At 36.3% G+C, this 15,720-nt stretch overlaps 1 protein-coding gene across 2 annotated transcripts in view; it reads right to left on the minus strand.

The window, feature by feature from the left end:
* The window catches only part of LOC101740697 (tyrosine-protein kinase Dnt), a 65,767-nt gene that overhangs the window by 8,387 nt on the left and 41,660 nt on the right, over positions 1 to 15,720 (minus strand). Inside the window, exons 5-7 of one of the 2 annotated variants that reach the window (XM_004932394.4) lie at positions 11,153 to 11,339; positions 3,255 to 3,382; positions 2,533 to 2,648 (exon numbers count right to left, since the gene is read on the minus strand). In XM_004932394.4, coding sequence (XP_004932451.1) covers positions 2,533 to 2,648; positions 3,255 to 3,382; positions 11,153 to 11,339 — 431 coding nt within the window. Of the gene's footprint in view, positions 1 to 2,532; positions 2,649 to 3,254; positions 3,386 to 11,152; positions 11,340 to 15,720 lie in introns of both variants that reach the window. The other variant, XM_021352060.2, reaches the window with a different exon arrangement.

Consider the following 15,720-nt stretch of genomic DNA (forward strand, 5'->3'; position numbering starts at 1 on the left):
AAGTATAATAAAGTACGTAACGATGCGCTTGAAACAGGACTAACAAGAATCACATGAGATAGGGCCACACGATGCCATTAAAATGTAGCTTTGTGGGATTGTTCAACCAAAGATCAACGGGAACTGTGTAATGTGAGCTAATTTATTTGTGGCCCTCCCTCAATACGTTCGGTTTAAGTTAGGAGATGCAGTCTTAAATTGTCTACTGCTGTTGTCGTATACAGCATTACCAAATTTATGTTATATACATATTTATGTTTACTTAAGTCCTATATCGTTGAAACAATATAACTTGGAACATTAAATTTCAGTAATTTGGATTCTGTTAGTATATTTTGCATCATTTAATTATAGGTAGGTCTTTAGCTTTAGAAAAAATATGAAACGTCCTTTTTATGTAGCATATAAATTTAGCCCCTATGAAATATTCATACCAAAGAGGCGATCTAAGTTGTGGGTACAAGAATCTGAAGAAATGCTGTTCGAAAATAAAAACATTGGTCAGGGAAATTAAAATAGCACTCAGAACCATATCACCTACTTTAAAGGATTACTTAGGACTGGCAGCCTATAAGAGATCACTATCAGTTAACGCATAATTTAAAAATAGAGCGGAAAATGAAAACAAATTCATAGACGCCACAAAAAACTGGTGGTAAGACTTCTTGTGAGTCCGCACGGGTAGGTACCACCGCCCCGCCTATTTCTGCCGTGAAGCAGTAATGCGTTTCGGTTTGAAGGGTGGGGCAGCCGTTGTGACTATACTGAGACCTTAGAACTATATCTCAAGGTGTGTGGCGCATTTACGTTGTAGATGTCTATGGGCTCCAGTAACCACTTAACACCAGGTGGGCTGTGAGCTCGTCCACACATCTAAGCAATAAAAAAAAAATGCAGCAATATTTTAATAAATAGAATGAACAAACCCGTGCTCTAAACAAGGTTCTCAATTACTCAAAAGAATAAAATGTGGACGTTATCCTGTTTCATTGAAGATTGACGAACTATGAATTAGGGACCGAGGCATATTTTTGTGAAATAAGGAAAATAAATCGTATTATCGTATTTCATAACCAAAAAAACTATATTCTATAGTGTCAGTGAAGTTGACCGGAAGGCACGTATCTGAGTTAATAATTTCGAAAACAATCTGACATCTAGGAGTCCTAATCTTAAAACTGTTGGATTACTTGATTAACTTCATGACCTTGTGTACAAGAATGGTGTAAGCGCCATGATTATTAAAAATACTACAATACTCCATAATATGTTTGCAGTGACGATTTTTCCAACGAAAAGTGCGTCCCATAATAAAGAAGTGGTCACAGCATTTTAAGGCTTATATTAAAATCAATAGAGATTATTTTGAACGAGCTTCATACTTTCACAGAATGCTTTTATCAGTTTATACCAATTAATAAATTGATGCATACGGCAGGAGTAATGGTTTTATGTGCAAAAATCAAGACATGTTTGTGTATATCAATTTTTATAGCAAAACTAAGCTTAATAGTGAAAGTGCTGATAGTTTCCATCTAGATATTTCTATAGGTACGCTCGTAGTTTTGAAAAAGTATTGGTAAAGAAATTGGTAAAAGAAAAAGTAGAATCGGATGTAGAATATTATAGTGAAATGAAAAATTCGCTTTTGTTTATACCACAAGAGAGAGCAATCTAGCGAGCAGTAAACTAAAATCTACTCGAACACCCAACTAATTTATTATTCGACAAATTTCGAAGAACAAACCCACGTACGGTTGCCAAATGCTTTTATTGGGTAGTGTGCCAAAACGATGTATGCGCTCAGTAGAATAGCCATTGGGTAAATATATTTTTTAAATGTTTTACAACTTAATTATGTACACAAGCAAACGCTTTATTTAACACATTGACTGCAATGCAGGTCACCGGTGCCCTACGCGGCGCACTGGTGTAATTATATTGATTTCTAAGTTCTACTAAGTTCTTTTTTTTGTTAATGTATATTTTAAGTATCTTAGAAATAGATGCGTTTTCAGTATCTTCGGATTCGTCTTTCCCAGAGTCTACTAGATACCTGTTCCGCGTCTTAGTAAGATGATCGAAGAGAGAAATCGATATAATTACTTCAGTGCGCCACGTACATAGCAGTCAGCGTGTTAATGGGCTTAAAATAATTTTCCAACTCAAATTCAAATTCAAAATCATTTATTTCAACTTAGATGTCAGTATGACACACTTGTTGAATGTCTAAATACAAATAACAATGTTAACTCTACCACCGGTTCCAAAAAAAGCCACAGTCCTGAGAAGAACCGGCGAAACAAACTCAGCGGGCTTTTTTTTTTGTTTTTTCTCAAACATTTTCCAAAACGTATCCTTAGCTTTTACTTTTGATGTTTGATTTCACGTTTATTATCCATATTTTAAATTCTGCTCGTCTGACTACAAAGTCAGACGAGCATACGGCCCACCAGATGAGTAATTACCGTCACTCAAGGACGTCAGCAATGCTAGGGACAGAGCCAAGCCGCTGACTACTGTAAAATTTACCTGAGATACGTGAGTTAGATTGGACGCAGCGTAGTACGAAACGCGAGAATCCGGCTTCGCATACACATGTTCACCTATCTGCGTTGTTGCGTACGGCGATGGTGATCTTCTACTCCCTGAATAAAAGTAACTCAAGTTTAAAAAAACACGTATGTAACTTGTACTCATTATATCTAAGAAACTCAAAATTTTATGAAGTTACTACATTTTCGATTAGCTCAAGATCTGCTAAATGCTCGTGACTAGCATAGATATAATACTGTTAAGCATCTGTGAGCATGAGGTCGAGGTCTCAATCGATTGAATAGCCGCTGTGCTATTCTTCAAACCAGAACATACAGAGCGATAGAAATGAACGGAATGTTGATATCTATTACAGTTTCGGCTTGGCAACGAATTATGTTTTGCTGCTTGATTGTTATTGGTGGTAGGACCTCTTGAGAGTCAGTACAGGTAGGTACCACCACCCTACCTATTTCTGCCATGAAACAGTAATTCGTTTCGGTTTGAAGGGTGGGGCAACCGTTGTAACTATACTTGAGACCTCAGAACTTATATCTCAAGGTGGGTGACCACTCAACGCCAGTTGGACTGTGAGCTCATCCACCCATCTAAGCAATAAAAAAAATAAAAAAAAATATTCGAAAGTATTCTTTCAATTTGATTAAGTTCAAATAAAAAACAGCCCACAGCAAAGGCACCAAAGAATTAAAATCGCTTACCAAACGGAAATTTGTGTAAACTAGCTATCGTGGCGTAGGATCCAGTCGAACTTGGCGGGCGACCAAGCGTATCCAATCTAAGGAGAACGTTTTGATGACTCCCGTAGGCCGCTGTGGTGTACGACGTACTGCTTGAAGAAAATTTCGCCATAAGTACAAGCTGATACACGATATCGAATAGAATGACACGGAATGATTTGTCTGTAAATTGTGTGAACAAAAAAAAGTGTGTGTGTGTGTGTGTACTGTGTGCAAGTCACACACGGTAGAAGTGAAACTTATAAAAAATAAAAATAATCGCAAGGGTCAACCACTCCGCAGTGCAATGAAGCAGCCTTACCCTGGGGGAGCCGACTGCACGATAACGATATCCCTATCCTAGGTAAGTATGACTTAGCAAGACAAATACGAGAACGTCTATCAACTGTGTAACATCTCGTCACCGCGATTCAGGAATTGTTGAATTTACGTGCAACGACATCTGTTCATAACAAACTAAATAGAAATAATTGTAAATCATTTTTTATAGTATGAGGTAACGCCCTCTGTGAATTGATATTTTAACTTCACGTATAATGTGTTCTATCTCATTCTCTCGCCGGCCGAATCCTATACATTTATGTGTTTGTGTCTCTATGGACTTATTTTTTCGTTTCGTTTCATTTCGTTTCATCGAGTTTGAAATCACAACGATTCTAAAGAAGTTTCACTTCAATAAATTCTCTGTCTGGCTCTGTCTGTTTGCCTACGGTCGAAATTTTTAGCAGTTATAGAATCAATTTCATTTCAAGGCCTCCATCCGCCAATTCAGCAGTCTGTGTTTGAATTTTCGAGTATCTTGATTATAAAAATCAATATGTTTTTTGTACATTTGTATAGAGGAAAAAATTTACATTCTGTCACAAGTCCTTAAAGGTTATTTTTTAAATCCAAACATACGCGACCTATTTTATCACAAAACAGCCCGATATCAAGTGGCTGAAATATTTTCCGAGTCCATCGCTAAACCGGTGCCGCATCATCCATCAAACGCGTCAGACAAGGGTTCGCCGCCCTTTGTGTTTATTCACATTTTGGTACAAATCATAAGCGTAACGTTCGCTGAGCGATTTAAGTTTAAAATTATTTACGTAACTTGGTAATGCTGGAGATTCTAAATCGTTCAGAGAGACAGAGAGAGAGAGAGAGAGAGAGATAGAGAACACACTTTATTGCACACCAAAACACAATTAACTATAAAAAAAACAGTCAGCAACCATATACATTTGTAAAATACGCGGTCTTATCGCTAAAAGCGATCTCTTCTAGACATCCGTTTAATTTATAGAAATTCTGGAAAAGATCAAGATATAGCATATATATTGCGCTGTATAATTTGTTTTATGGATCTTATTTTCATCTTAGAAGAATAAGAATAAATCTTTTCTTGCATTATGTATGGATTGTGACTCCTATGTCTGTATACGATGGCAGCCACTATTCCCAAGATGTGGCTCTGGATTACCATAGTCCGTCATCGTAGAAAATAAATAAACTTATTGCTTGTTATGCTATGACTACCTACCTAGTTAGTAGTAGTAGTTAGTAGTAGTACCTACACGTTACTAAATTACTGAAGAATATTAATTTATGTTAAAGGGAAAATATATGATATTTACTGGGGGTAGGACTTCGTGAGAGTTCACGCGGGTAGGTACCACCACCCTGCTTATTTCTGCCGTGAAGCAGTAATGCGTTTCGGTTTGAAGGGTGGGGCAGCCGTTGTAACTATACTTGAGACCTTCGAACTTATATCTCAAGGTGGATGGCATATTTACGTTGTAGATGTCTATGGGCTCCAGTAACCACTTAACATCAGGTGGGCTGTGAGGTCGTCCACCCATCTAAACAATAAAAAAAAAAATATGAATTACGCCCATTCATTGAAACGATGCACACTCCAACTTGCATAAGTGTTCAAAACAGCTGTGCAAAGTTTCAATCGTAATAAAAACGTATGAACGACTCGGAAAACGTACAAATTACGAAGGGAAAAAAAAACAACATTAAGATTTATTCCATCAGGTTAACTTGAACTAATTGACCGAATTTCAATTTGAAGAGATACATAGTTACATATAATTTATAAGTCTCATTTTTATTGGATTTGATTTAAAAACAAAATAATAAAAATTTGTTTCATAATAATTAAATATCTCAAGACTTTCACATTAAATGAAATAAATAAAAAAAACATTTGGACCACACAGCCGTTTAAGGTCAACACCAAATTGATATTGAGCTGAAATTGGTACAGTATTGGAAATTTATGAGGGGCGCAAAGGCCAATCTAAGGTAAAATTTTTAGCTTAGTATTCTTAACGTTAATTCTTAGTGAACATTGGAAAAATATTTTTTCTTTTATAATCAAAATTTGAAATTTTAGTGAACTAATCGAAATTCTACTAGATTAAACAACTATTTAAACCTATATTTTTTTACTAGCTGACTCGGCAGACTTTGTAGTTCCTCAATCGATAAATAAAAGACTTAAACTTTTGTATAAAATAAACTTAAAACAAACAAAAGGAATCGGTCCGACGGGAGACACATCAAAGGGAAAACAAAATTGTTATTTTTATTTAATTCCGAGCATTTTAATATTTATCTACCTTTTAAACCTTCTCTGGACTTCCACAAATAATTCAAGACTAAAGTTAGCCAAATCGGTCCAGCCGCTCTCGAGTTTTGCCGTTTTAGCGAGACTAACGTACAGCAATTCATTTTTATATACTTATATATAATAGAATAGATAATAGATTATTTATCATAATTATCATTACCGCAGAAGGCACGTTTAAAAAATAACCTACCACTACCCTATATTTTAATAATTTACGTAATAGATGATTGGTAGTAACAAATTACTGCCATATAGCGGGGTTACGTTATAAGACCTAAGACCAGAGTCAAGCTATTGGCTATATAGGTACATTATTATGCAGAACAGTGTGTGTGTACCCACCCAGAACCAAGTGGAGTGGATCGCAGCATGGTTGGATGAATGTCAGATCATGTTATAGACGTTTTGGATGGGCAAAGAAGCTCAATTGGGTACCTAATCGAGGCCGTATTTGTTTACGTTACGTTTTCCTTAACCCATCAATCACGTAGGCCGCGATAAGTATGGAAAGACGACATCTAGTTTAAGTGACGCGAAATCACTGAGGCTCCATGTAAATCATATTACATCACATAGATGGAGGCTATAATCTATACTAATATATTAAAGAGGAAAGATTTGTTTGTTTGTTTGTATTGAAGAGAACTTCGAAACTACTGAACCAATTTGAAAAATTCTCTCACTGTTTGGAAGCTATACTTTTCCCGAGTGACAGGCTATAATCTTTTTTGAAAAAAATTAGGGATCCTTACTAAAACTCCAATAATGTAACCCAAGGTGTAAAAATATTACCTAAAATATTCTTTGCATCGCGTGCCTTACTATTGACGATAGAATAAAATAATGTACTACGACTTTGTAGAACACATTATTATTTACAAAAAGTCTCACGACTGCATATGTCTAACTATTATAGTTATGCCGCAATAAGTGTTCTTTTATTTAAAAAAATAAAACAACGTCAAATATCGTTGAAAAATTTTTTAAAGAATCGAGTGGAGCCGGAGTGGGCCTCTTGTTTATTATAAAAGATTATGTAACCCTTTGAGATTTCATTTTATAACAATAATAAAATGTAAATACTTCGGTAAATAAACAACATTAGCGAACGAATGCTTTGAAGATAGAAAGTAATAGCATTACCAATTATATTGTAACAACAATTACTTTAACAAGAATAGACATCATAATATAGTTCTCAAAGCTGTGAAAGTTCATTGTACACTTTCCGAATAGAAAAAGTGACAAATCAAAATTGAAATAAATTGAAATAGACACACACATATTACATCAGAACAAAATTGCTATGTACTGGAAAATTTATTTCTCTATCATTTTTATGTAACAAATTAACGCAAGTTGAAGAATCTATGAACAAAGCGTATTAACGTTGCAACAGTTAATAATACTGTCAGTTTTCGTTCAAGAATTTTCCTGTAACTTTTATCTCAATTAACCGGGAAGTGGAAAAGTTTGAAAATTTAGAGAGGAAATTCTCATTTCACACTTTATCATAAACGCAAAAGTAAATAACGACTTAGTTAAGGGGTTTGTTCTCAAAATATAACTTGTTTCTAGTTTGTTCTAGCTTTAACGAATTCTAATGTGTTAATCAAACCGGAAGAAGGTGCTTTCTCTTTATGGGAAAATGAAAGGTCTTACACATTCCATAGATTTTTTACTGTCGAATAAAATCTTTTATTTTAAACGGACAAATTCAATTTGCCAATATTTTTTTTGTTAATGAGCATTCGTATAATTCATATATAGGTATACAGGGAACTGATACAGTCAAGCTGGCGCGGTGCCGACCCTCGTATGTGTGTGATCAAATTTCGTGCCGAGCTAATCAATCAATAATTATAATAAAACAATAAAAAAAGAGGAGGAATAAAATATAAACAAGCTAAATTAATAATTATTTTTTGTATGTGTGCTGTGTGCTTAAAGATCTCCAGAAGGAGTGAATACAATTTGTAGTTTTCCCAGGTTTTCCCTAGCAGACAGTGATTAATTTGGAACAGAAAATTGGAGAACGAAGATTAATTAGGAGTAAAATATATTACAATGTTTCCTGAAAATTGAATTTTGGAAAACAAAATCGCTATTTAAAATAATATATCGGCTTTACTTTTATAGTTTAATAATTTTTATACGACGACGATATTTCACGCCCAATCTTTAAAGCGATTTCAATGAAATTCAGCGTGAAAACAATTAGAACCCTGGTAAAGAATAAAGTCTGTCTTTCATCCCACTACTGAGCACAAATCTTCTCACCCACTAACTACATCGCCCGCGGAATTGTAGTCCACAAAGGCGAGTGTGCGGGCAGCAAACATTGAATAAAATTGAAAAGAAACCATTTAATTCTCATTTTCACAGTTTAAGCATTCATTGCCGCTTTATTTAAATAAAGCCTGTTGCAGAAAATCTAAGCCCGGCCCAGACGTCTGTTCTACTTTCGAAAATATCTCTTTCGCTCTAGATAGTGGAGCTATCGTATTGATTGTTCCAAGCGTAGCAGACAGTTCGTAAAAACAGGAATCATTGAACAAGCCTCTATATGTGAACTGATTTCTGATGATCAAATAAAATTTTCTGTTGATTTACAGTTCCAATATATTTAAATTTCAACGTAGTGTTCTATCTATAAAAGTGACTTATTTGAATTCTATTATGTAAAGTTTAATATTATGTTTTTTACTCCTTCTTTTTTTCTCAGCAGACGCTGGTACGTATTTATTATTTACGGGCCTTAGCCAAGTAAATAATAAGGAATAAATGTTTTTAATGTTCGTCAGTTGAGTTTTCTTCTATTTCTAAAAACTTACGAACAGTTCTACATGTATTTAATATAGCAGCTTTTTGTAGTTGCATGTAAGTGTTGGGTTTCAGAGCAATTAACTTCAGGCTGTGGTGGAAGTGCTTAGGGACAACGCCTGTGGTGGAAATGACTATTGGGACTATGTAAACTTTATCCTGGTTCCATATTCTAGTAACTTCTTCTTTCAGGTCTATATATTTGTTAATTTTGTCTGTTATTATTATGATTATTATTATTAAGACATGAATTAAAGAAGCTTATAATTTTGGGTCGCGCGCTGTGGGCAGAACGCCAGCCAGATGGTCAGATCTGGTTAAAAAAGCGGTTGGTGATGGTCTATATCATGCGGTCCATGCCATCCATGACCAAACGCTATGGAGAAAAGTCACACGTGATCACGATCCTCAGCGGTGAGGGAACGATAAAGAAGAATGTAAAGCTTTACATCATATCACTTTGATAAAGCTCCAAGTTAACTAAGCCTTATTTTAGGCTATAGGGCTATGAGGCTGTTGCCAATAAATACCAACAGAAGCCCGATATTAAATAAGAAGTTAATGATTCACTTCAATACCGCCTTGGTGAAACATAGTCAAATAAAACATTCTTTCGTCCAATAACTCTAAGGCTCCCCGTGCATTAGGCAGCCAGGCTGCGGCAACCGAGATATTTGAGCAGCCAGTTATAGCAGCCAATCGACACCACTTTATAATCTTTTCGTCGACCGATTTGGACTTTATCTCGTAAAAACTGCAAAGCAAAGAAAATACACTGGATTCATCCTCTTTTTCTAGAATAGCATTCAAAAGGCTTATTCTATAACTATTTTAAAGATGTTCATACATACCCAGACCGGTTTTTTTAAATACAAGAGATTGTACAAGCATGCTGTGTCATACGAGGGCTGCACTAAAAGTATCGGGAATGGAATATTTCCACTGTTCCTGTCATATTAAAATCTTTTTAATTGAAAACTCCTTGGTTTTTTAAAATCGAATACAATTTATTTATTTAAAAAAAGATTCTCGGTCTTGTCACGAGGTTTTGTCAAACTTGTTTAGTCGTTGAGAAGATGGAATTGACTCGAGAAAATTTAAGAGCGATGATTTATTATGACTTTCGAAGTGGTTTAACACAAAAACAGTGTGTTGACCGGATGATTTCTGCATTTGGTGATGAAGCCCCATCCAAAACTATAATTTATCGCTGGTTTGCTGAGTTTCAACGTGGACGTGTCAAGCTCAGTGATGATCCCCGTCAAGGTCGTCCAAAAACTGCAGTCACCCAAGAAAATGTTGATGCTGTGCGTAAGCTGATTGAGTAAGATCGACATGTGACATACCGCGAAATTCAGGCAACTTTAGACATTGGCATGAGTCAAATACAAATAATCTTGCATGAACAATTAGGTGTAAAAAAGTTGTTTTCCCGATGGATACCGCATTCGCTCTGTGAAGAGCAAAAAGCGGCTCGCGTTACTTGGTGCGTCAGAACTCTCGAAAGATTCCACGCAGGATCCTCAAATGCTGTATACAATATTGTATCAGGTGACGAATCCTGGATATACGCGTACGAACCCGAAACAAAAAACCAGTCACGAGTTTGGGTGTTCGAAAATGAGTTAAAACGAACAAAAATTGTTCGTACACGGAGTGTTGCAAAAAAAATGGTGGCCACGTTTGTCTCCAAAACCGGCCATGTTACGACTATTCCTCTTGAGGGACAAAGAACGGTTCATGCAGAATGGTATGCTAGCATTTGTTTGCCACAGGTCGTTTCTGAACTCCGTAAAGAGAACTGCAACCGCTGCATCATCCTCCATCACCACAATGCGAGTTCTCACACCGCGCACAGAACAAAAGAGTTTTTAGAGCAAGAAAACATAGAATTATTAGACCATCCGCCGGACAGCCCCGACCTAAGCCCTAATGATTTCTATACTTTCCCTAAAATAAATAATAAATTGCGTGGACAGAGATTTTCATCACCTGAAGAAGCTGTGGACGCCTACAAAACGGCCATTTTGGAGACCCCAACTTCCGAATGGAATGGTTGCTTTAATGATTGGTTCCATCATATGGAAAAATGTGTCAAATTTCGCGGAGAATACTTCGAAAAGCAATAAATACATTTTTAAATAGTAATGTTGTGTCACTTCGTTAATTCCCGAAATTTTGAGTGCCGCCTACGTATAATTAACATTTGACAAAACGAATATGCGTTGACTGCTACAGCAAGTGCGCGGGGACTGACAGCAGCCACGTACACTCGCCAACACTCGCTCTGGCTGCCGTGCAACAGTCGCGTTATATTGGCTGCCGCTGCCAAGAGTTCCGGGCTGCCTAGTGTGCGGAGAGTCTTATACATTAAAGCTACAACGTGCCTTGTCATGCACAGTTCGCAACTTACTGTATCGAGTCGTGGTGCCTTTGCTTGCTGCCCCGCTTGTACAGGGTTCCGGCTGCGGCGGCGGCAGCGAGCAGCGCTAATGCTGCGGCCGCACAGCCCCCCGCCGCGAATAGAACTCCGCTCGGACCACGGGAAGCGTCACCGGCTAAACGTGCCGACTCATTGTGGGTCACTATTGTCGCCAAGCCTGTGAAAGTGGTTATTAGAAATTAGCGTGATTAGACATTGTAGATATTAAACGTGTTCTTCATTCAAAATAGTTACATGGAGTTTTTTGTAATGGGCATATGAGAACGAAAAAAAAACAAACAAAAACGCTTTCTGAGCCACACTCTGTAATAGTCCACGCTCAGCTCTGAAGACACCGGTGCATAAAGTAGCAGGTGCTTAAGTTTTATAAAGTGAAAGTGAAGTTAGATTATTTTAATAAATGAAATAGAGTAAGAACTGCTACGCTGGTAAGAGTAACGCCATCTATCGCTGAATAGCAGAATCGAATATGAAAAGAACTAGTAAAGTCAAGAAAGCACGAGAAGTACAACGCCATCTATTGTCAAGTGGCGGAAACGCATATCGAAAATACTCGACTTGTGAGGAATGTTCTCGATAATTATAGGCATGTCGCATCGACTATAAGAGCGTTGCAGGGATGTCATGAAGTCGAAATAGCGAACGGATCACCTGGAGCGAAGCGAATTGAGAATTTTAAGGTGTTCGTTAAGTGTTTTAAGTATTCTAAGTGTTAATAGAGTTGTAATGTATATTTCGGTAGAACTTCTATTTATCCTGAACCCCAGCGTGTAACAGTACTGAACCGTTTTGTCATTAATGCCAAACTAAAGCTTGCAAATAATTTATTTACAGAGCGCTCCGATAGCATTCCTATTCTTTATTTATACTATCGCATCACACGTCATCAGAGCCGGGTTCGTACTTAGCACTCATGTACAGAGCAACAACTACATAGATATTTTTAACGTTGCTACAATTTGACATGACTCTCTTGAAACGAGGCTTAAGAAGAGTCATAATTAAAACTGCTTTTACGGTTTAATCTCTCGTTTTTTTATAGTCATCATAACATTTCCGACGTTTTGATACTCCACAAATTTCGTGGTGAGGGACGGACGACCTACACCGAAAACTGACTGTGAACACTAAACTGGTCCGCAAAAAGTGAAAAAACAAGAAAAGAAAGGAAAATTGAAGAAAAAAAGATACTTTAAGAAGAATCCTTCTAGGCAAGCAGTGGTGTCTAGCAGTACCCCTGGTATTGAGATCACCAATTGGTCAAAAGAAGCACATACCAATAGATACGCTGCTAAGATGTCATCGACAGTAATATAAAAAAAACAATTTCGCATCAATCCTGTGAAAACATCACTCAAATTTTCCCACAAATGACATAGAATATGCACAATCAACTCGAATTCAACGATAAACCCGACGAACGACGTATTTGAATTACAATAAAAATCTGTCCATTTCACGAAAATTGTTGACACTCTAAAAAAACACTTCCCCGAAAGAAAAAAAAGCGAAACAGTGCTAAAAAATAATAACAACGAACACAACTCACTGAAAAGAAACGAGAAAATTTCCAAGTCAAATAAAAGTATACAATGGAACAATCGATACTCCCTTGTAAACACATTAAAATAGGGGTGAGTGCCGCCTCGGGCACCCTGATACGTCTTTATCCCTCTAAGAATATCCTGTTGCGTCTACAGAATCGTCTACATGCTAATAAAGAGTGTAGGGGAGTGATTTGTAGGGGATGTTTATATATTGATACGGTGAAGCGATTTCAATGACTGTTTACTGTCGTGGAAAACTGAAGTTTCAAAATAGGTTTTTGCAAAAGTAAATTATAATGTTCAGTTCTTAAAGATTATTGTATAGTAAATATAAACCTAGTTTGATTATTTAATTAAATTAAATTTTGCTGATCTACTAAAATACCACCTGCAGCATAACCAGCATAGTTAAGCTTACAATGTTTACTAAAAGTTAATTTAGTCCAAAAACTTCTTTGAACAAAAACAAACCGAGCAAATTCATAAAACTTTTAGTGCTTGTTCACAGAATTTGTTGAAACTAATGTATAAACCAAAGCTTAAGGTGAAATATTGTGAAAATTTATTAAACGGTTGAATACAAATTATACTTCCTAACTATGACTAAAATGGTAAGTTCAGACACTTCAGACTGACTCATAATATTCTCTTAGTCACTAAATTATTATTCATGCGCCATAAGTTACATTAATATTGTTCTGAATAATCAGAACAATATTAATGTAACTTTTACTGGTGGTAGGACTAGGACCTCTTGTGAGTCCGCACGGGTAGGTACCACCACCCCGTCTATTTCTGCCGTGAAGCAGTAATGCGTTTTGGTTTGAAGGGTGGGGTAGCCGTTGAAACTATACTGAGACCTTAGAACTTAAATCTCAAGGTGGGTGTCGCATTTACGTTGTAGATGTCTATGGGCTCCAGTAACCACTTAAAACCACGTGGGCTGTGAGCTCGTCCACCCATCTAAGCAATAAAAATAAAAAATAAAAATTGAAGTGAACAAATTTTATTTTAATGACATTGTATAATCTATAGCACCCCTCGAAATTATTTTCAGTACACCATTTATGATGCTCGTAAAACGATTATGCTGTGGAGGATACAGTTTTTCAATAGTTCATGAGTTTGTAAGTGGATTGTTCGGGGTTCCGGTAAAGTTATTATTACAGTTTACGTAACAGTAATTGTCTTGAAAATTGTTGTATCAATGTTTTGTTATTCAAGTGACGCGGTTCAAAACTTTTGTTATTAAACTTTATTATAAGTTTGATTGATGGTAGGTAGATGCCTTATAAATTCGTTTTTGTTTTTCGAAGGATAAATTTGTACAGAAATGCTATAATTGATCGATGGTACAAATGTGACATTTTCATCGAAGCACCTACCATTTTGTATATTCAGCGTAAACTTGTGTTGCTTAAGAATTCAAACAATTTGTATAAGTTGATCTTTTTTGGATTCAAATTCAATGCCGCCAAGGGGTTTCTCAAGCGATATGAGAAGCTTCAAATGAGGTTTCAAGAGTTATTGATGCATGATCTAGGCTTGAATATGCCCTCGGTATGGCTGACTTCGATAACCCCACCCCACCCACCGTCATATGCACCGTTTTGACACCAGTAAAAAAATTCCTTCTCGCGACTTTATATTTGTTAATATCCATTTTGGTAATTTCTTTTCAACAAGCGATGCTGATCCAGCAATCTCATGGGTACGTCTGAATGGTGAAGCTGTCGCTTTCACATTTATCAGATTGCCACTATATTTTCAGTTTTCATAACACGAAATGTTAAATACTTTGAGATGATTAGTAATTTATAAATAATTGACGATACCTAATAAGCTATGTATTTACTACCAATATGACTACCAATGTAGCAGGAAAATGAGAGTTGTGGACTGATTTTTGAGCCTGAATTTTCAATAAAACATCGGAGCACTTTTAGACGCGTGTATTACTTTTTGACTATTCAAGGGGAAGAGAAGGAGACGGAACAATTGTGATGCCAACTTAAAACAATAACATTTTTTTACAAATGTTGGATATAAATACCTACAGCTATTATATATTAAAATACGGCTTGTCTACGTTGACATTTTGTTCTTTGTACTCTCAGCTAGTTACACAAATCGGATAGACAATAGAATGCACATTCATGCAAGGGCTATTCGATAAAAAAAAAAAATTGCGTAGATGAGTGAACGAGCTCACAGCCCACCTGGTGTTAAGTAGTTACCCGAGCTCCTATACATTTACAACGTAAATGCAGCCGCCACCCATCTTGAGACATGAATTTTAAGGTCTCAGTTTTAATAATACAACGACTGCGCCACTCTTCAAATCAAAACGCATTACTACTTCACGGCAGAAATAGGCAGGGCGGTGGTACCTACCCGTGCGGACTTACAAGAGCTCCTTCCACCAGTAATCACCAGCTTCCCACGATTATTTCGATCATAAAACACCTATTCATGAACCTAACGTCTGTATTAGAGAAAGATAATACAGATACAATATTCGGCGCGTGGTACAGGTTGATTGATTAAAAATAGGCCGTCGGGTGATTTACGACGATCGCGCCTCAGTTAATTTCGCGTGAGAAAAACTGAATAAATTGATATGAAAAAATATGATGTACTGCCTCATCTAGATAGCCGTTTTTAACGTCGAAATTAGAAATATTTACTATAATCATATACTTTTCATGGCTTAGCTAGTTATAGGACGAATTTAAGTAAATAAAAAAATAAAAAAATATTATTCGTGTATAATATGATTGCTCTGGGTGATCTCTGAAGCAGCTGCACCAAGTTTGACGGAGTTTTCACTAACACGTAGCTCAGATAATAATAAAAGAAATATATTAAGCTTTTAGCTTAATAGCTTAGAATAATATTTCGATTTCCTCACGAAATTAAAAATGCATAAAATTGTGAACATTATAAATAGGCATGTAGTTTTAATATCAGACCAAGCCATCACATAGCGTA

The sequence above is a fragment of the Bombyx mori genome, chromosome 5 (assembly GCF_030269925.1).
Source record: "Bombyx mori chromosome 5, ASM3026992v2".
NCBI lineage: Eukaryota > Metazoa > Arthropoda > Insecta > Lepidoptera > Bombycidae > Bombyx > Bombyx mori.